This window comes from Diadema antillarum, unplaced genomic scaffold (assembly GCF_040938485.1).
Source record: "Diadema antillarum isolate AM-2024a unplaced genomic scaffold, OU_Dant_1.0 seq00001221_RagTag, whole genome shotgun sequence".
Classification (NCBI taxonomy): Eukaryota; Metazoa; Echinodermata; class Echinoidea; order Diadematoida; family Diadematidae; genus Diadema; species Diadema antillarum.
This window is the reverse complement of record NW_027272011.1, coordinates 388,004-410,427: the sequence shown is the minus strand read 5'-3', so window position 1 is coordinate 410,427 and position 22,424 is coordinate 388,004. Positions and strand designations below refer to the sequence as shown.

Genomic DNA, 22,424 nt, shown 5'->3' with positions numbered 1-22,424 from the left:
CGGGTTAACAGCTCACATAACCACTGATACATTCACACAGGACTGGTCTCATCACACAGATCAATTTCACGAAAAAAGTACCAGTATCTCAGGATGGTCATCCTTCCTTTTTTCTACACATTCCTTAAAAGTACACGCCACTTGACAAGATTTAGGTACCGTAAATGATGCAAAAGTGAATATGAAAACAAATGTTCACACTAGAAATATGTGGTGAGATAGTTTGGAACATGCTCTCAAATATCATGGAAAATTTTGTCAGATTGTTGTTTTCATAAAGCAAGCAGCATGAAAACAAAAAGGTTAAGTCACACTGTACAATCTTTTTTTTTTTTCACATGAGATAAAGATTATAAAATGAAGCTTATCATAAGCAAGGACAATATTTATTTCTTCAAGTGGCTTTTTCAACAAAAGGAATCCCATTGCACAAGGTTTATGTACTTACGTGTACATACGGATACACATTATTATAATTCTGCCCAGTTTGCCACATCTTTGCTTAACAGTCAAACCTGCTCAAATAAACACCTATAATGACCACTCATCCACAGCAATGAGGTGGAAATCCCCTGCATAGAAAGTGTGTCATTAACAACCTGTGTATGAGCGAACAACTGCCTAATTCTACCAGTGAGCACAAATTTTGGTTTCTACTGGACGACTGACAACTGTGCACAAAAACCATTTGTCTGTGTGTGGTGCTGAGTGAGTAGCACACTGGCAATTTTGTTGCCCATTCCAATGATGTATACCTGAAAGACAACCACTGAATGTTTAAAGGGGCATAGAGATTAGCTGACACAAGCATCTTCATAATAACTTATAGTATACAAAGCATAGTAATATCGTGGTGTACATGAAATCATACGAGATACGGAAAACATTTATCACAGTGACTAGTACATCACACTTGTTATGGTGGCACACATTTGCTCCAGTGACAATTGCTCGGGTCTCATTTTCTCTAAGGATTTAGGCTTACAGTTAGGGTTGCGAGTCTGTGCGCACTGGATCTTATCCAGCACGGTGAAAGACAACTCAGAATCCTGCAAATGTTGTGTTCCTTCTACAGGATCTTCATTGGTTTATTGTCACTTTGTCCAATATCAGATGGTCTACTTCCCAGTTCGTCTAACACCACTACGGCTATACTCATTTGGTCTACTATCAATTTCGTTTAGTGCCTGTTAGGTCTAATCCTCAATTGGTCTAATACCCAGTTTGGCTAATCATCATTTCGTCTAATGACAAGATTGTCTAATCGCAATTTTGTCTCCTTGGATTTTTCCCATTTTGTCTAATAAACTGTGGGTATTAGACAAAATGGGCATAGCCCATCTGGAAGTAGACCAACTGGAAATGAGGCTAAGTGACAATTGGACTAAATGGTCATTAGATGAACTGGTTGTATGTAGCTGAAATAGGATTAGATCATGTGGGTTTAGACTAAACGGGTATTACAAGAATTGGGAGTAGACCAAGTGATAGATCACCATCTTCATTCTCTCAAGGAAGCCAATTGATCAATTGATAATCGATAAAATGTTGCTTCAAGTTAGTTAATTCCCAGTTCTTTGATTTAAATATACATCATTCCTCTACTAAAATAGCCTCCTACAGCCTCTACAAGTCCCCCCACACCCACGCTTACAGAACATTTGAGTACTTACTGAGTGCAGACAGCCACCTTATCAGGATCGTGGATGTAGGGGCACTTGTTACCACGGTGACACCTTCCATACCTATTGTAGAACTTACAGTAAGGCTGGGTCTTCAGACTCCTACTGTCACGGTTGATCTTGGATTGGATGGTTCTGCGCAAGACTCGGCTGCAATGGAATATAAAACATTTCCATTGTGACAAGCAACTGTCAATACTTTGCTTAATACTAAAGGTAACGCATACTTTGACAGCTCATATCTCTAAAAGTGAGGCCCCTTCGCTTTCCTACCCTCCCTCCCCTCCCCCCTTCTCTTGTAAGAGTAGATTTAATCTGATGCTGCATTCTGTGTGAGCTTAACTCATGAAAAATATACCCATGACCTTTCAACACTAGTAATTTATCATGATGGTGTTCTGATGAGCATCAGGGAAACAATTTGACTGGCATACCAGGGGTAGTCTCCTTATAAAATACTCCGCCTGGCTTTTACTCAAAACTGTATCATATACAGTGAAGGCAAAACATACTAATATTTGAAGTTTAATAAGAGAATCCTATGGTGAATCACTGAAGATGTTTCAAAATGTTTATCATGTACGGATGGGGGGGGGGGGAATGTTACTTATCGGTATCCATTTCATAGAATTCTCTATTTGGCAAACAGTTACCTATGAATCAGTAGGGGGCGCACTACCAGTAATGCCTCATTTGGCTTTGATTAGCAGTCAATCATACTTCCTAGCTATAAACGCACATGTACACATATGTACATGCTTTGCCGACCATCAGGTCATTATTTTCACTGCTACTCTGCTCCATAATTTTTTTATTCTGCTAACAGCATTTCAATTTTTACAAATTATCAGTATGTCATTTTTTTTTTTTTTTTGGGGGGGGGGGGGGGTGAAGCTGTCAAGAACTGGTCATATGATGCAAAACTGAAAAATCCCATACAGATATCCATGGATGAAGGAGGTAACTTGGGTCAAGTTCTCTAAAGATCAGAGAAGGCAGGTGACTTGAAAAAAGCTGCTGTGTCATAAAGATGAATTTGAGCTGAATAGAAACTTGCATTTGTGTTCAAGACATCTTGATTCTGAACAGCTTAATGACAATAGAACTGCAACCAACTGGCAACCCAAAATATATCTTATTGAATCATTTTGGATTAGCAAATGCAAAACGGAAATTAACGATAGACATTTTTAACAAACAGGAATAAATAACAAGGTATACGCATCAGGCCCCCCCCCCCCCCGATTCTGGGGCCCTCTTCACTGGCTCGAAGTCCAAGCAAGCACCAGTTGTCACCCGCTGTAAGGAACATCCTTTTCACCTACAAATTTCTTCAGTTGTGGCACTGTCAATTTCTCCAAACTTTTGCTATCACCCATGGTAATAGAGTTTGGAAATATCATAGTTGAACTTATAAACGTAACGTGTATATTGTGTGTAACGTGAATATAGTGGGACTAGCTGCACATTCACATGTACAATCGTGTATGTCACACTTGACCGGAATTTCAGTTGACTGTAACAGATCCTGGAGACTGATGACATAAAGACTAACAGCAACAGTGGTTTCAATGCTTATTTCCAGGTTTGAGTAAAAATATAAAAAGTTAATTGCTTACGTTTTCTAATACTCCTCTGAGTTTCGTAACTAGTTCACATGTAATGACTTAATGTAATTTCAAGGCAGTCAAAGACTACTGCTGAATTGATGGTAATAGATTTGCAGAATTTGAAAAAACAAGATCATATTTTTTTATTAACTCGTACTATTGAACATCTCTAAAATTAAAAGTCATGAAGAAGATGTGAATTTCTAATGCCATATAGAACATAACCAGTATCAGTTGAGAAGCTAACACAAGGCATACAAATATGATTACAAATAACTTCTAAGGGTGAAGATGATGACAGAATTATAAACTAAAAGATTTTAACTCATCAGTTTTGCAGTCACTTTCCTTAAGAATCTTCAACATCAATTCATTTTCCAACAGGCTTCTGTCATCATACCGTGAAATGTTCAGACTGTTTGACAATTTTGACAGGAACCTGTAGCTTTAGTGATATAACTTACCAAAGTCCAAAACATCAAACACTTTCAATTAATGATCAAATCCATGAATGCATTCCTGACCATGTGACCTAAGACTTGGCACTCTTTACAATGTCTTTGCACAGGAGCAGCCGATGTACCACTTTCAGGGTGTTCAGACACAAAAAAATTTAAACTAGAATGGTATAGCTATACCAAAACGGTATAGCCATACAATGAATTCATATGTCTGAACGCTGACTAACGAAACGATGTATAACAGAACGACGGTCAGAGCATCATTTCGAACAAGAACTTGATGATGAATCAGTATTCCATCATGTCCATTGTGCGTCTGAACGTATGGCAACCATAGAACGGAATAACTGGACGGAGCTTAATGGGAGCGTGCACTAAAAGTGACCCCATAGCTGTCACTCATGACAATAACAGCATGCGCAATGGAAAACTGCACATCTATACAACGTTTTCCAGAATGGTCGAGATTAGCATCTGAACGGTCTGTCGGCTATATAACGATTCTTTATACGCTGTTTCTTTATCGAGTTTTGGTATAAACTGGCTTGCATCTGAACAGGGGGCAGTAAACTTACTTTGCCATCCACTGGGTGCTGGACACCCTTGGGGTGCTTTGCTGGTGCAACTTGTGGGCACTAGATGTCCAGACCCTGGAGAATGAAGGACGCCTCCCGCCTCCAGCCCGCTGGGAGACTGGGGATGGAGACAAGGATGGTGTCACTGGGAGAGGCTGGCTAGAAATCCTGCGAAGGCTTTTCCCCGAGCTGCTGCGATGATAGCGGACTCCTTTGACACTGACCACGCCATGACTGTAAGCTTTGTCCTGAGACTGACCACTGCTGTGACCTGCAGGTGGGAGATAGACATAAAGGAAAGGAGTGGCACTGGAAAGAACAAATGTGGCAAGGCATCCAACTGACACTTTTCTTTTCTTACCACAACTTGAGTGTTTGTGCGTAAAGACATTAAATACACATATAATGCCATAAGGTGAAGTTGGCATAGATTATGGCAAAAAGTGTAATCCTGCACAAACCAGATGCTGCACTGTTATCAAATATACATCAAAATTTCCTCAAGCACGAGCACAAATTTTAAGTTTTGTCTGCATTATAAAGAGATTGATTTCCACTGATAATCATGTGGGTGAACCAACATAAGTAACATGTGGGAAAGGAAAGTGTATGTTCAACACAAAGGAGATAAACCCAGAGGTAGGACTGTGACAAAATATAGACAGCCACTTACGACATAGTATAATTCAAAACTTTATTCTTTTAATGACTGCTGATAAAAGTGTGCCTCCCAAACATAAAATTCTTATCTCAATCTGAAAAATAATTTTCCTTTTTACAACAGGATTTGTTATTCATCAACTTTGAGTGGGCATATACAATGACTTTGATGTTTGTTTGTTTGTTTTTTCAGCAAAGTTCTCACACAGCTTACAATATACACAAGCAAATATAAACAGTCACTTTTCATTTGTTCAGAAAGATTTATGTGCAGATAAAGAAAGTTTCATGAGTGATAACACACTTGCCGAGTCTATCTTGCATAACTATTATTGCAACCAGTATTTTACTTTTCTGTGAAAGCTAGTCTTTCTAAATATACAATAGCTTGACCTAGAGTCCTAGTCTATTGAAACTTTTCCTCTTTACAAACCAGTTCAATTTTTCTGTGCTCACTGAAATTAATTTGAAAATCAAAGTGGAGTTTTCTCATGAATTCATTGACAGTGGCATACCTGCTGCTTTCCTGACAATCTTGGTCTTTGTTTTCTTCAGGAGTGGCTGCTGTAGGCTCTTACTCGTCTTGGAGGCAGATGAGCTGTTGTCATGGCGATAATGAAGACTCGTCCAGGCAGTCTCTGGGAAGACTTTGGCTGTTTGGGAAGATCTCACCAGGCGGAAGCGAGAGCGTAGCAACACTGGAGTGTGAGCCAAGACATATTTCATTCGCCTGCACAAAGAGAAAATGATGAACAGACAAGGGGCTGGAAATTTAGTACTTTATAATTATGCACACAATTAATGAGTGGTAGAAAATTACACACACACTGGTGTCAGACAATAAATTATAATGAATAAATCATTATATTTCATATATCTTTGTTAACTTCTGTACTTCATGGCACACAAAATTAATGCATGCTTTATCATTTGGACAAGAAAAACTGTTGAAAATAGTGATTATCACTCAATCTGGGTTGCATCCCTTTGCGTCATTTATGATTAGAGCATACTTGTCAGAATCATTACCCTGGGTCATTGTGATTCATAAAATATTCAAAATATATGCCATATGCACTCTTGACTTCAGAGAAATCAATTTTGTCATCCCAGGACAAAAAGTCACAGCTGGAATCTGCATACTGTACCTCTGCATGAATGATTCTCTCGTACTCTGGCTGATAGGTGTGGACATCTGGGCCTTCCACTTGTACGGCGAAGAGTTGTGAGCTTGTTTGGATCTGACTTTCTGGGGGGTCTGAAGGTTGACTTTTCTCATTTTGTACCGGCTCCTTATGACTGGAGTGGCCTTGGTGCGATTGACTGCATGCGATTGACAATGTTTTCATGGAGATATGAAATGGCAAAAGAAAAAAGTACACACAGAAAAACAACAACAATGTATTCAACTTGAGTGAAAACCACTCACCAAGAAATTGGAGCACTAAATCAGAAAGTTTATTTCTGACTTCTTACCTATGTGTTTCATACAACACAACAAAAACAAAGCACATGACTGCATTTACACTTTGAATGGCTGAATAGTCACATTCATAGCAAGTGGAAGACAAATTAGATTTCAATTATCAGTCACTAGTGCATTTAGTAAAAGAAGTAATATCATTACCTACACAAGGTAGTTTTGCGAGGCAATTGCAGTTGGTATTTTGCAGGGTCGTGGAGTTCAGCAGGCGACATTAGAGCATATCACGAGCATCCGGGGTTTTACATATATACAGTGGACTCCTGTTATAAAGAAGTCCTCGGGACCGGCAGTTTTCTTTCGTTATATCGGAATTTCGTTATAACCGAACAATAAACAATAGAAATACATAGAGAGGATGACACTATTGCATTTGTATACAGATATTGCCATTAGCACTCATGACAATATATGCAAAGAATTCAAATTACTTCAATTTCATCTAAAAATGACAATGCTACAAATCTTACCCGAATTATGGAAAGTCTGTCGTGTAGTTGTGAAGTGAGGTGTGTGTTTTCTGACTTTGAGCTGTGGAGATTTTCCCTTGACCTTGACCAACTTCAGTTGCGATCGATGTGGGATGATGACATGTTTTCTGTGCTTCACGCGACTAGCTGACTGCCCTTTGATCTTCTTGTATCTTGAGTTGAGGATCACTGGCGTTTTCTTCACAAGGTAGTTAGATGATGCAAATTTTGTTGAAGGTGATGGTCGTGGCAAGGGAAGACCAGTTGATGACGGTTCAGTTGATGACCTGACTAGTTTGTATCTACCTCTCCGTTGAAAGCCTGGTTGACATCTGCTTTTGACAGCCAGCACACTAGGACTGTGTTTACTGCGGCCAACTTTGGCTCGATGACAGGGAAGAGATGGCAGCTTCTTCACCTTGTATTTCGTTCGGATTACATTCGTTGGAGACGTCTCCTGCACTACCGGTCTTAGGGATGAAATCTTTGTTGTTGATGCTTTTGTCCCTTGTGAAAGAGATTGACTCTGTGTAGAAACTACTGACTTATCAATCTGACTTTGAGTTGTGAAGACTTTTCTCTGACCCTCATCAACTTGCTTTAGAATGGGCTGCTGCTGTGAAATCTGGTTAGACGTCCATGTATAGTTTGACTTTGAAGTTGATGGGCGCTGGCTGGTACCGGACACATTTAAAACCACTCTGTTTCCACTTCTGTGTTTCCGCTTAATCGTAGACTTGACTAGTTGGCTGATGGCTATTGGCCCATTCCCTTCTGGAAGTAACTCTTGTTTAGGTGTGGTGGGTATTTTAAACTTTGCCTTGGTATTGGCTGCTTTTAATTTGGCTATGTCTCCAAGACACTTATCAAGTTCTTTGGCAAGATGGGCTAACTTCTGTGAGTTCAGTTTATCCGGGACTGCATTTTGGTTTGGCGTTTTAGAGCACACTTTTCTTAAACTGGTTTTGTCTGTTCCTGGCACTAAGTCCTTGGAAGGCTTTCTGAGCAGTACTGTCCTTGCTGGAGCAGCACCTTGTCTGGTTTTCTGTATTGTCCTGCAAGTTGGCTGACCAGTTGGTGAATTTGATGAAGGAGTTGACATACTTGACCCATGTTCAGCAGGAGAAATTGGCTTATTGAACAGGACTGGCTTCCTGTCACATGGCATAAATGTTTTGTCTGTTGCACTTGCATTGCACTTCGAGCTTGTTAAATGTTGCACCTGTGCATTGCTCTCTTTGCATACAGAATGTTTCTTGCGTCTTTCGGATTCTCTTTGATGGCTTGTTTCTGACACACTTGCATCAGCTCTGGTGTCAGAATGACTGGGAAGAGCCTCATTGTGCAACAAAATGTCCTTCTTTGTCAATTTGGCAAGACTGGGGTTGGTGAAGTTTTGATGGACTTTAACTTTTGCTAGCCATTGTTTGCTTGAATGACCAGCACTTGGAGGCACTTTGCTTGAAGGCTGCCATTTCATTCTTTGCTCTGGTCTCGTGTGATAGGACAATGAACTGGAAGCTTGACTGTATCTTGCCACGGAGGTTGCCGACTTTGCCAAGGCTGCATGATGCGTCTCATTCTTGGTCCATGAAAATTTTGTCTGGGCATTTCTAACAGTTTCCTCATTGGCAAGCGACCCTGACTGCTTCTTCTTGTGCTGATGCAGAAGATCTGTCGGGAATGATGAGGGAAAGAAAAGCATGGTTTTCATCAACATTATGAATATCCCCCAGACAGAGTGTGTTCCTCTTACAACAGAGCTCTCATACTACATGCATTTTACCAACTAAAGACTCTCATGCTGATGAGTGACACACACGTAGTGGTACACCAATTGACTGTTCTAACACTTCATTGATCAGTACCTAGCCAAATATACTCTCATTCTCAAGCAGCATTTTGTGCACTTTAAACTTGGAAATGTGATATATATACAAATATATCACTGAATCTCGCTCTCTCTCCATCTTGAGGTTTACATATATTTACCAACAATCGCATTGCCATATTTTCCCTTCACCCTTCACGTGGCCTCACCAAAAGAAAAGAAAAAAAAAACAATGAAAATGCTTAAACAGGTACATTAACAGTATCCCATAGACTTATTAGATACTGTGGTAAACTTAACAAAGCTAGAAGCCGACTGAATGGGCTCAGGTCTTTGTTTTAATCTACTCTTGATCTATTTCGCATAAGTATTATGAGGAACTTTTATGAGTACAAACTTGAACATTTCTGGATGGAGCAGTGGTGAAGACCAAAGTACAAATTACATTTCTGGTATTGATATATTTATTAGGGGGATGAACAAATGAGAAAAAGACTTTGCACGACTACGGTACAGTATTGGTCTTACACTTAAAGTAAACTAGCCCAAGCTCCATCACTCTTTTTGTACTACACAAGTAAGATGAAAATGAATAGGCAATAAACTAGTCTCTTAAAAAATGTGAGTACATTGTAGGTGTGGTTGATGATAGGGATTCCCTCGACAAAATACACATCATCTCATTTGGAGGCTGGACATATTTTCTTTTGAAAATTAGGGAGAATACATTTAACTGGTAAAACCATACTCCATAGCCTTTCTTACAGAACGATCTCTGAGTGGAGTTTTACTTTAGTAGCAAGCAGAACCCACTCCCTCCCCCCCCCCCCCATGCAAATTACATGAATTGAGTGCAATAAGTTGGTCTAATTAGACACATGTATATATGAAATATACATTATAACATGATACATGAAAGGCACTTCTGACTAGATCTTTTATTTGAGTCTTCTACATTATAATCAGTTCAATAGTTGGTTTTTTTTTTTTCAATTAATTTTTAATATCATTTACAGACCAGTGACAGTGTGTAAAAAAAACAAAACATGCCATTGGGCATTTCAAATAGATCTACACATGTATTTTGTACTTTTTAAAAAAAAGTGTTAATTTTATACTTAGGTTTAACTTGTTAGACCTAAAACAGTTTGACCATTTTGGTATTGAAATTGTACAAGCACATCCAAACATTATTTAGGGTGAAGCAGTGTCGCAGTGTGTCATTGACTAGACTATCTCTGCTAGTCTATGATTATGAAGTTGGAACTGTGTACACAATAGGTGTGGTAAGACTAAGAGTCAGCTAGAATTCAAGTAGGACCAGTGATTTTTTACTGTAGGCCCATAAATTGTTAGATACCACTTCACTTGACTAGACAGGTTCGTTCTCGTACTGTATTGTACTAGTTACGTATCTATCTTGATAGATCTAACCCATGCTAAAAATTACAGTGAGTTGATGTCTTACTTCACCTGTGTTTGAGTCACAAATTATTACACGTATGGGACTAACGACTTTGCGGCATCCAATTTTCGACTTCACATCATAATGATTCATTGCCAAAAGTCTAAAAACTTTATCAATCAATACAACTTACTCGTGAGAAATGATAGCTCGTCAACGAGTTGCTTTCTTTCCTTTGAGTTGTCTACGTCTGCGTTGACGTGTTTCTTTTTCTGCGGATTTCGTACACGTTCTGCTGCGTTGTTGACCATTTTAAATTGGTTGAGCGGCATACGCAGTGAGTGCGAATGAAATTTGTTTACACACACCCGATCGAGATGAGTCGAGTCAGCTCACGAGCTCTCGGATGAAGTACGACCACACAACGTAAACAGCGGTGTAAACTGCCAACACTCTTTGCCTATGCCAAATGCCTTCACTTCACTTCGGAATGAACCAACAACCCCTATTTTTTGAAGTTGTCCTCTTTTTGTTTTGTTGTTGCTTTTTTTTCTGTTGCATTCATATTTCCCCTGTCTATATAGCTCTCTCTCCCTTTGTCACGCACCTAGTTTCTTTCCTGCCCTGAAGATACTTTGCTTTAGCAGTCGAATTTTGCATCTTTCTCTTCCCTTATTATCTTCTTGTTTGCTTGTTTGTTGTTTGTTCTTAACATTAATTGGTCTTTTGCAAATTTTGATATGGATTTTTATGGAAAGAGGTGTTTGAAATGATAATTTGTCGCAATTATTTAGCAAGCACACAAAACTTTCAAATTTGAAATATGTTATTTTCACTAGCATTATCATAGTAACCATTCTCATGGCATGATCTCCTCTACTTCAGACCGAGCAACGGCAGTCCCTTATAATGCTTTATTATAATTTATAATCACTTCAGGTGAATGTTTAAAATGCATTAAGATAAATCACACAATTTTAGATCATTTGAATTCAAACATTGTATGAAATAACATAAGGCGGCCTATTGTACAGTAAAGTATAAAACCGAATTAAAAAAAAATAAACGGTTCAGGAAGTGAATTGAACATATAGGCCTAATATATGTTTACAATGTCCATATTTTCACATGGCCAACATTCATCATTATCCTAGACAACAATACTCTGTCAAAATTGTTAAAGGGACTGTACAGTACTGGTTGAGGTGGGGATTCAGGTTTATAACATTCCTAAGTGATATAATGAGAAACCTCTTAAGAAATATGAAAGAGCATGTAATTTTAAGAAGGATTCAACGTTTATTTGATGAAAATTGGTTTTCAAATGGCTGAGATATCCAAAAAAGTGATAATAATAAAAGGCGACAGGCCACGCCTTTTATTAGGATCTCTTTGTTTCACTATGTTTTTGGATATCTCAGCCATTTCAAAACCGATTTTCATCAAATAAACTTTTGATACCCCTTAGAATTGCATGCTCTTTGACATGTCATAGAGTGGTTTCTGAATATCTCGGAAAACGTTAAAAGCTAAATCCTCACCTCAACCAGAACTGTACACACCCTTTTTAAGACACTTTACATCAGTGCCACCATAGCAGTCATGATTATCATTGCTTTGTGTCAGAGGCTGTTTGAACGGACAAAATCAAGTGACGCGATCAACTCGAGTCACCGATTTATTTTAATACTTCGTGATTCTAGCTATACACCCATTCTTTCTCAACTTTGATATTGTTAGTTTGTAAAGTAATAACCCACTATAGCATTTCAAGGTACATTGTACTACAATTTTCATCAAGATTGTCTGGTATGAGGGGACTTTCCCACTCTATTTTTTCTCTTTTTTTGTAATGTAGAGCGAGTTACCGAAATTGAATTAGGACCCTATTCAAGAATCTCAATGTGTTTGCCCATTAATTGTTTTACTTTTCTTATTCATTCACTTCGCCCATGTCTTATCTACTCATGTTTCAAAATGTAACTTGTGCTTGTATATAAATCCGATCATTTACAAAGATAGTACATTGTAGTAAGCACTTTAATACCCCATAGGCCTAGACGTACATTTTGTAAAACGAGTTATTGTGGACTGATCGCCCTATACATGCGTATAATAAAGGATTCATGTCACACGAAACTGTGCATGATTCGATTAATAGAATAAGAGTGAATTCCGTGGGGTAGTATACAGGGGCGTCACCAGCTTTTTTTCAAGGGGGGTGCGTTTTGACAGTAAATTTAAACTGTGAGATTTTTTTTAAATTGATTTATTGGCTCCTGTGTCATCATGTACATTTACACATACTCTATAGTATATTGTACATTATTATACATGTGATTGTATGTATACACGAATCTTTCGCTATGAAGGACTATACGGGGGTACATTATGTGACGGTGTGAGATCCTCGGCGATGATCCATTCCGCTCCTTCAGTGCGGAGGGTGTGGGAGGGGGATACCCCCTCCCACGATAGGAACTTTTTGTAAAAACAAGAGTGTAAAAGTCGCGTTAACAGAGCATAGTGAAAATAAAAATACTATGAAGGACTATTACGGAGGTATATGTGACGGTGTGAGATCCTCGGCGAGGGAGCGAAGCAACCGAGCGGGAGAGGGTGTAGGAGGGGGATACCCCTCCCACGGAGGGACTTTTTGTAAAAAGAAAAAAAAAAAAGGAGAATTGCATAGCAATTAAATGCGAGCGAGCGGAGCGAGCGAGCTTGAAAATTGTGATACAATGTATTTTACAATCCCAAACTGCGGTTTGTAGCTATATTTTTTCGCTTTGGAAATGAAGGGGGCGCACCGGGCGCAACTGCTGGCAATTACTGGCAGCAACATCAGGAGCATGGCACAATGATTAATGCGAGCGAGCGAAGCGAGCGAGCTCGAAAATTTTGGCATTTCACAGTTTTAAAAATGCAGTTTTTAGCTACATTTTTTCGCTTTGAAAATTTAAGTGGGGGGGGGGGGGGGCGCACCGGGCGCAACTGTTGGCAATTACTGGCAGTAACATCAGGAGAATGGCAAAGCGATTTATGCGAGCGAGCTTGAAAATGTTGACATTTTACATTAAAAAAAAATTAATTACCGTCTGTAGCTATATTTTTTTCGCTTTGGAAATTAAGCAGGGCGCATCGGGCGCAACTGCTGGCAATTACTGGCAACAACATCAGGAGAATGGGATAACGATTCAAATGCGAGCGAGCAGAACGAGTGAGCTTGAAAATTTTGACACAGTCAAAAAACTGCCGTTTATAGCTATATTTTTTCGTTTTCGAAATTAAAGGGGGTGGCGCACCGGGCACAACTGCTGGCAATTACTGGCAGCAATATTAGGAGAATGGCATAACGATTATATCGTCTGTATCACTTCAGTCAATCAATTTTCCATGCAACGTTTTTGTTACCCCAAAGTTCCGCAATTATGTTGGTTTTTTCAATTTACTTTGTTTTGATTATGCAACCTTATTCTATGTTACCAAAGAAAGTGAAATGTTTATGTTCTTTTCGAAAAATGAAATAAAGTTTGAATTGAATTGAATTGATTAAAATGCGAGCGAGCGGAGCGAGCGAGCTTGAAAATTTTGACATCTTACAGTCTAAAAACTGCCGTTTGTAGCTATTCCTTTTCGCTTTCGAAATTAAAGGGGGTGGCGCACCGGGCACAACTGCTGGCAATTACTGGCAGCAACATCAGGAGAATGGCATAACGATTATATCGTCTGTATCACTTCAGTCAATCAATTTTCCTTACAACGTTTTTGTTACCCCAAAGTTCCGCAATTAAATTGGGTTTTTTTCAATTTACTTTGTTTTGATTATGCAACCTTATTCTATGTTACCAAAGAAAGTGAAATGTTTATGTTCTTTTCGAAAAATGAAATAAAGTTTGAATTGAATTGAATTGATTAAAATGCGAGCGAGCGGAGCGAGCGAGCTTGAAAATTTTGACATCTTACAGTCTAAAAACTGCCGTTTGTAGCTATTCCTTTTCGCTTTCGAAATTAAAGGGGGTGGCGCACCGGGCACAACTGCTGGCAATTACTGGCAGCAACATCAGGAGAATGGCATAACAATTATATCGTCTGTATCACTTCAGTCAATCAATTTTCCTTACAACGTTTTTGTTACCCCAAATTTCCGCAATTATGTTGGGTTTTTTTTTCAATTTACTTTGTTTTGATTATGCAACCTTATTCTATATGTTACCAAAGAAAGTGAAATGTTTATGTTCTTTTCGAAAAATGAAATAAAGTTTGAATTGAATTGAATTGATTAAAATGCGAGCGAGCGGAGCGAGCGAGCTTGAAAATTTTGACATCTTACAGTCTAAAAACTGCCGTTTGTAGCTGTTCCTTTTCGCTTTGGAAATCATTAAGGAGGGGTGGCGCACCGGGCGCAACTGCTGGCAATTGATTGAATACTGGCAGCAACATCAGGAGAATGGCATAGCGTTAAAATACGAGCGAGCGGAGCGAGCGAGCGTGAAAATTTTGACATTTTACAGTCCAAAAACTGCCGTTTGTAGCTATGTTTTTTTTTCGCTTTGGAAATTAAGGGGGGGGGGGGGTGCGCCACTGGTAGTCAAGGATGTCGGTTTATGTTCATGATTGGGGGAGGTATGACCAGCGAGGGGGCGTCGAAGTGACCAAGCGGGGGGAGGATGTCCAAAATCTGCACTTTAGAGCATCCCCTAATTGTTTGTGTTTGTGTGTGTGTGTGTTTTATACATGGAAAAGTTGGGAAATAGCCCAGGTCAAGTCTTATTATTGGCAATGCAAGGCATTTTTATATAGACTATAGTATGTGGTTCGGCGCACCATATCTGAACACTAAAAATGTCAGGGGGTTTGTCGCATCATATTTGAACAAACCTTATAGTCATGTAGACTTACCTTTTCGAAAACCTGACTATCGCGATGACAGACGTTGACGACTCCGCGCCACAGCAGCAAATTTCAGGCATTGGCATGTGTAACCAATGAGATCATCGGACTGCGAACACGTGACTTTCTCTGGTGGACAACTAACACCGATACGGTGTTATTAGTGAAAACCCCCTTTTCATGACAAAACTATAACACCACTTGGGTGTCATTTTAACACCGAGAATCTAACACCCAATGAATGAGAGAATGTTGGTGTTAAATTAACACCGAAGGGTGTCAAATTGTGTCAATTTAACACCAAATTTAACACCCACAGTTTGACACCCGGTTGGTGTTACATTTTTAACACCGCATTTTTTGCAGGTTGAACAGTACTTCTCACTCCTTCTCCCAGGCAACGATGCCAAGCTTTTTTGAGCAGTGGCCAGTTTTTGGTGGAAGGTCTTGTCAAGCTAGCAAGAGGAAAGCCTTCAGAAACCACAGTCAAGCTGTTGAGTTTGCTGGGAGAACACATGCGGAAAACTGATGTGGATTCATGAGACTTGGAGCAATCATCAAATAGTGTACCACCAGACCTGGTAGCAGTCAGGGTATGCACAATACTATAGGTTTTGAAAGCCCCTTTTTATGTTCTAGATGTCTATCCATCCAATATCGTTTCTTGTGTATCATGCCGCAAGTTGAAAACAATCATCTGTGAATGAAACTTGGTAAGGCTATGTAAATCCAGGGGGCGTTCCACAAAACTTGTCATTGGTGACAACTGTTATAAGTAGCTGAAATCTTTGCATCTGACAATACATTATTTTTTTTATCAAACGTTTCCCTGGAGTCGATGAGGGTCATGAGGTCAATAATCAAGGGTCAGGAGCCCTTCATTATGAAAAAAAAAATGCAGGAAATATCTTGTGACTTTGATTTTTCAAAGGCAGATGAATGGATTTCACCAAATTCAATTGTAATATAAAAGTTCACAGTCACAAATCAATATGTAATGTAATTTTGTTATTTTGGAGATGCTGATGAAATAAAGAAGAGTTTTTTTTTTCTTGTTTTTTTTAAAGAAGTCACACAACAACCCATGGGTTCATCCTACATGAAGGATCATATGTTTTTAATACTTAATGCTCCCTGATTATGCAGTGCAATTCACTGATAATTTCTGTTGATACCTGGATACTTTGTTAATGAGTTGTAGAATATATTGTATATAACATGCATTTCTTACAACACAGCATAGAATGTAAGTAACCTGCAAATCCTTCTTGTACTCTATCTGCTTCCACCTGTGAACCAGGGCGCAAGGATTGTGCAAGATTGCTGTGGCTTTGGCTATAGACTACCTTATCCGATTTCAAAAGGTAAGTCTACATGACTATAAGGTTTGTTCAAATATGATGCGACAAACCCCCTGACATTTTTAGTGTTCAGATATGGTGCGCCGAACCACGCCACTTTCATTATGTTAATGAATGCACATGACTCAAAAAAAAAAATAAGATAAAGATAAACTCATGACATTGTATCTTCACTTACTTTTGAGCTTAATTGCACCATAACTTCTTGCCACTATGTGGCAAAATATATTCCTCTTGCCTCAGTGTTTTTGTTTTGTTTTGTTGCATTTTGATCTGTTTATTTGTTTGTTTTTTACCATCTCATATCGCATTGATTTATGCACTAAAATGTTGCCGGAGTTTGACTCATCATATCTGAAAAAGCCTTTATGAGTCATTTTGGACAGGCAATTAGAACTCACAGTACTTTGGTATTCTGAAAATGAAATTGATTTTTACGAGTTTAATTGAATTTGCATTTTCTACTTTCTATGATCTGTTTTTGTATTAGAAAAGAAATTAGAGGTCAAGGGAAATTTTCTGGGTTTTTTTTGTGTTGTTGGACTATGTAATTTGTTAAGATCACTTGCTTTTCAATGTTTCACAGGTTAACTTTTTTTTTTTGGATGTTGTGAATATTTTTGCGCACTTGCCTTTGTCAGGGTTATGTCCTGATGTCGACGAGAACTTTACTCGTGAATGCTTCAAAGTCGATCCTTTAACTTTAAAGATTGTCTTCCCCATATGTAGGCTAAAATTTTGAAGTTGCTTTTTGATCAGTCATGAATAAGAGAAAAGTGATAAATTTCAAAGCTTCTTTAAGAAAAAATAGGTATAAGTGAGTTTTAATTGTGAAATTATAGTGATCTTTAAGTAAAATGGAATAAGATCCATTTATTATCCTCTGCCAAGAAGTGGTGCCTGAATTGTTATGGTTTTGAGTAGTCCATCCCTCCGTGTGTGTGATAGCTTGTAATCTGTTAAAATAATCATAAATGTGAATAAAATGTGTTAAGCCTATGTATGACTGAGTCTATCAAATTGCATTATGGAATCGAAATAAAGGTCACAGTCAAATTTGTCTAGTTTTTATTTGTAATAGATTCATACAATGTCTGTTTGTTTTTCATTGTTTCCTTACATTTTCAGCCTGAAGCTAGTTTTGATCACCACTTGAAGAGGGAAAGCAGAAGAAGATGCAGCTCTTGATGCAGCTTGCTTGCTTGAAGATCAGAAGATGCAGCTTGCTTGACAGAGGACGTCAGAAGGATAACATACATGTGTACCAATATTACTTCATTGTTGACCACTTGGTACTACCCTGCCCTGGTGATATCATTCAGAGTGCCTTCGACACATTGTTCAAAGCACATTAAATATGTGTTTTGTCTACGGTATGCAAATCCTCTCATCAACCTTTAGACATTTGGAATTACCCCGAGTTCGTGAACCGAGATCTAAACTTTCAAATAGATAATGAAGTGATGCATTCTTTAGGAGTTCCCACTGAAACTGCTTTTTTTTTCACTGTTTGCCATACGAACATGGACTGAGTGATGGACAAACAATAAATTGCGCCCAGGGGGGCTGTGTACGGACATAATTTGATTCGTTCAGTGGTTTTAGAAGACACTTGAAGAATCATCATTGTGACAATGAAACTGTGAAGATACTCCAAGTCCAGTTCTATGGAGGAACCGAGATAGAGACTGATGATATACAGTTGATGAAGCAGTACTCTCCATTAGTCGATGACAGTTTTTGATGAGGAGGTGATTACCTTTAGTCCAGGGGACATTGAGCAACGACCTTGTAATTTTTACATGTCCTAGTTTACATGTGTCAGTATGGAGTAATGCATTACCATGGTAACATCAAATTTTCATAAAGATTACAAATACAGAATGTGGATCAAGCTACTCAGTTTTAAATCAATTCTGTTGAAATTTGATTGTCCAGAAATCTGTTGCCATGGCATTTGCAGTTTTTAAACAAATCATACAAAATTGTGTGGATCACGCTGCTCTCTTAGTTTCTTTTTTTTTAGCATTTAAATTTGAATTTGATACATATGGTCACTATGATAATATGTTATCGTGCAAGACACTTTTTGTGGGGGGTCATAAATCCGTTTCCATGGCAACAGCATCTTCATACAAATCATCCACAAGTACGATGTGGATTCAGCTAACTTCCTCAGATTTTGAGCATTTGACTTTAAATTTGGCACATGTGACCACTGTATTATGTACTGTGCAAATTTTATTTTTCGTCATTGTCAAATAGTATGTTGTCAAGTTAATGGTATTTTGTAATGAGAATCGTATAAACTACAAGTGGATTGAGCTTACTCTCTCAAGTTTTAGCAATAACCTTGAGATATGACACCTATATATTGTGACAAGATAAATTCTAGATGTGCAAAACACTTTTCTCGTCAATGTTAAACAATGCGTTGCCATGCTAACTTATTTTTTTTTTAATACAAAGCAATCGAAGATATTGTGATTGACTCATAACTCCCTCATGTTTTAGGCATTTGACTTGAAATTTGGCACGTGACCACTGTAGTCCGCTAATGTGCAAATGTCATCTTTTGTATCGGTCAAAGAAAGTGTTATCATGGCAGTGACATTTTCAAATTAAAAACTTACACAACAGTTGATTATGCAATCTCCCTCAGTTTCTGAGCATCTGGCCTGAAATATTGCACAGAGTGCTAATGTAATGGCAACCATCTTTTAAAATGAAAATCAAACAAAAAATACTGTGAATTGGGTGAGCTCCCTCAGTTTTCTAGCATTTGACTTGAGGTTTCGCTCATGTAACCAGTGTAATCTTAAAATGAGTCTCACACTGATCTCACTGTTGAGGAATCTTGCTATGGTAACAACTTTTGTTACATTGTACTTTTTTTTTCAACTAAAGGCATAAAAGAATATCATGAATTGAGCTAACTCTCTAAGTTTTAGGTGGGGGTATCAATTACATCCAGTTCGAGTTGAAAATATTGGCCCAAGAAGGCCTTATGTGTGTCATTTGAATATTTAAATGATCCGAATTTCACATGCTTGTATCGTCACTTGCAATAGCATTGATCAAAAGAAAGAGTATAATTTTTTTTAATGTTAACATTTTACAACCAGACTGGATGATCTATGTTGAATATTTGAATTATACAGCTGAGTAGGCAATTCAATTTGAACATTTGAATGATAGAGCCAAGAAGATATAATACTAGTATCAATTTCATTTGAAAATTCAACTTGATAGTGCCAAGAAGGCCAAAGGTATTCAGAGTGAGTATTTAAATTTGATATTTTAGCCTACAATAGCCATAATGTATGTCATTTGCATAGATAATCAAAGAACCAACTGACAGGGTCAAAGGTATTCCATTTTGATACTTATATTGTAGAGATGAGGATTTCATTACATGTAATAGAATTATTGTGTTTTGTTGTGACAGACAGAATTTATTAAATATTTTGATCAACCTAGTAGCACGTGACTGTCTTTCACCTACTTACATTACTGTGTTATTTTGTGCGATTGAATGTGGAGAGTGTGAAATGATGTCGAGGTATCGACACTTCAAATTGTTAATAAGTTGGCATCACTTGGAATTTATTTCTCACTCTGAAGCGTTGAATCAACACTTCTGTGGTGTCAAATAAACACCAAATAATGCAAACTTATAACACTTTGAAGTGTTAGAATAACACCATGACAGGTGTTGGGGTATAGATTCTAACAACAAATAGTGTTGAAGTTACACCGTAACTGGTGTTAAAGGGTGTCAAAAGAACACCAAAGTGGTGTCAACTTATCAATAATCTAAGCAACACCAAAGCTGGTGTTGGTATATTTTAACACCACGGGTGTTGAACTTACACCATAACTGGTGTTGGGATGTCAAATGAACACCATTATGGTGTCAACTTCTTAACACTCTCTTAAGTGTTGAAAAAACACCGAGGCTGGTGTTGGTATATTTTTACACCCTTTAACACCCATGGGTGTTGGATATTTTAACACCAGAGACGGTGTTACTTCAACACCAGATGGTGTGGTCCTTTATTGAAGTTCGGCCGGTGTTAGATTCAACACCAGTGGTGTTAAATCTAACACCACTGTTTTTGCAGTGTAAAGCATCACTCAGTGACTGATCTAGCTTTGATATAACAAAGTGTGAGGTACAGAGGTGTACATTCTACATCACATTGCGCAACATTGCAGCGACTCTTTGCCGTTCGGATGTTCTGAGTACACTGCTCCATCCTGCTTATCATTCAGAATGACAACCAGGAATCACGCTGAATCACAATCTTTTTTCGGCTCCGAGCTTTTTGAACATTCTTTCACGCTATTGATGCCTTTTTAATTATGGTTAAAAGAAATCTTAGAGGAAAAAAAATGAATTTCTTGCTCACCCTTTTATGTCAATTTCAAAAGCAGTTTACCAACCCTTGAATTACCATTTTGATTTTTTTTAAACCAGCGGATGGGGGCGGGTGGGGGGGGGGGGGGGTACGTGCCCCCCCCCCCCCCCCCCCAGTTACGCCACTGATTGGAGACCTATAGCGGGGGAGGGTGTAGGCGGGTTATCTCCCTCCCATGCGACGGAGCTTGTGTATATTCTGAACTGATAATCCGTTGCACAATGAATGAAATATACCTTACGTATACAGTACGGGCGGTAGATAGTAAACACGTGATGTATGTATAGCATCAGTGCTGCCAGAGCCGGGGTGCGATTGTTTTGTTTTTTGTATTTGTCTTTGTTTTGTTTTGTTTTTTGTTTTTTTTTCCTCCTGGTGCAAAATATAAAAAAATAAGAAGAAAAATTAAAAAAAGAACAATTATTTAGCGTCCGGCGTTGAGGTCGCTTGTTTTTTTGTTTTTTTGTTTTTAGGTTCTGAAGGGGGGTGCGTTCGCACCCAGCGCACCCCCCCCCCCCCCCCCCCTGGTGACGCCCATGGTATACACCCACTGATGATCACATTTTGTATGGGTAAAAGAATGAAATTGTTTGTTTGTTTGTTTGTTTGTTTGTTTGTTTGTTTGTCTGTTGGTGTGTTGGTTGGTTGGTTGGTTTGGTTGGTTGGTCGGTTGGTCGGTCGGTCGGTCGGTTGGTTGGTGGTTTTTTTTTTGGGGGGGGTTTGTTGTTGTCGTTAGTTTTTATTTTTTTTATTTTTTTTATTTTATTATTATTATTATTTTTTTTGGGGGGGGGGGGTAAAATTCCAATGTATCACGCGTGAGTGTCCTTGTGGGGTATATGGCCGTCCTGTTAGCAAATATTGTAGTGTCCATATGATAATTATAACGGCTCACTCCAAGTATATGTGTATGTTGATCTTGCATACTCTTGTTTACAACTTGTGTTGTCAAGTATATTGTGAATTTCTTTAATTATTTCCTGACATCTGAAGAAGTTATACCTCTGTACTACTAATTTGTAATGAACAATGACGAAGTCGACGAGAAATCAATGGAGATCACAACATATGATAAGGTTGCTTTGTGTATATATGGGCTGTTTACATATAGTTTTGTGTGACTCACACAAAACATAAACAGCCCATATAACACGAAGCAAATATGAAGTTCAAACATGAATTCATGATTTTGCGTAGAGTTGGTCGTGTGTTTAGTGTTTTATTTTGTTTTTGTTTGTTTTTTGGGTTTTTTTGGGGGGGGATTCGGAGGAGGGGGTTGGTGTAGGGATCGTGATTTGTAACCTGTAGGCCTAAACTCAAATGTTGGATGTTGATTTTTCGATGTTGTATTATGTTTTTATTGTAGGGCCTAAATGTCATTTAAAAAAAATATGATGTTCCCTCCTCCCTCCATCCCCACCCTCCTCCCCTTTTCTTCCCCCTCTTCTCCCCTCCCTTCCCCTCCCTTCCCCTCCCCCTCCCTTTCCCTCCCTTTCCCTCCCCTTTCTTCCCTTCCCCACGCACGAGGTACTCAGTACCCCGCCCTGCCATTAGGCGCAGGCTAGGCTGCGG

General features: G+C 38.6%; 1 protein-coding gene across 1 annotated transcript in view; it reads right to left on the bottom strand.

The window, feature by feature from the left end:
* The window catches only part of LOC139744917 (uncharacterized), a 47,425-nt gene extending 36,937 nt beyond the window's left edge, over positions 1-10,488 (bottom strand). Inside the window, exons 1-6 of the mRNA XM_071655333.1 lie at positions 10,371-10,488; positions 6,942-8,615; positions 6,137-6,311; positions 5,504-5,718; positions 4,329-4,599; positions 1,674-1,832 (exon numbers count right to left, since the gene is read on the bottom strand). Coding sequence (XP_071511434.1) covers positions 1,674-1,832; positions 4,329-4,599; positions 5,504-5,718; positions 6,137-6,311; positions 6,942-8,615; positions 10,371-10,488 — 2,612 coding nt within the window. The remainder of the gene's footprint in view (positions 1-1,673; positions 1,833-4,328; positions 4,600-5,503; positions 5,719-6,136; positions 6,312-6,941; positions 8,616-10,370) is intronic.
* Positions 10,489-22,424: the final 11,936 nt, after the last annotated feature.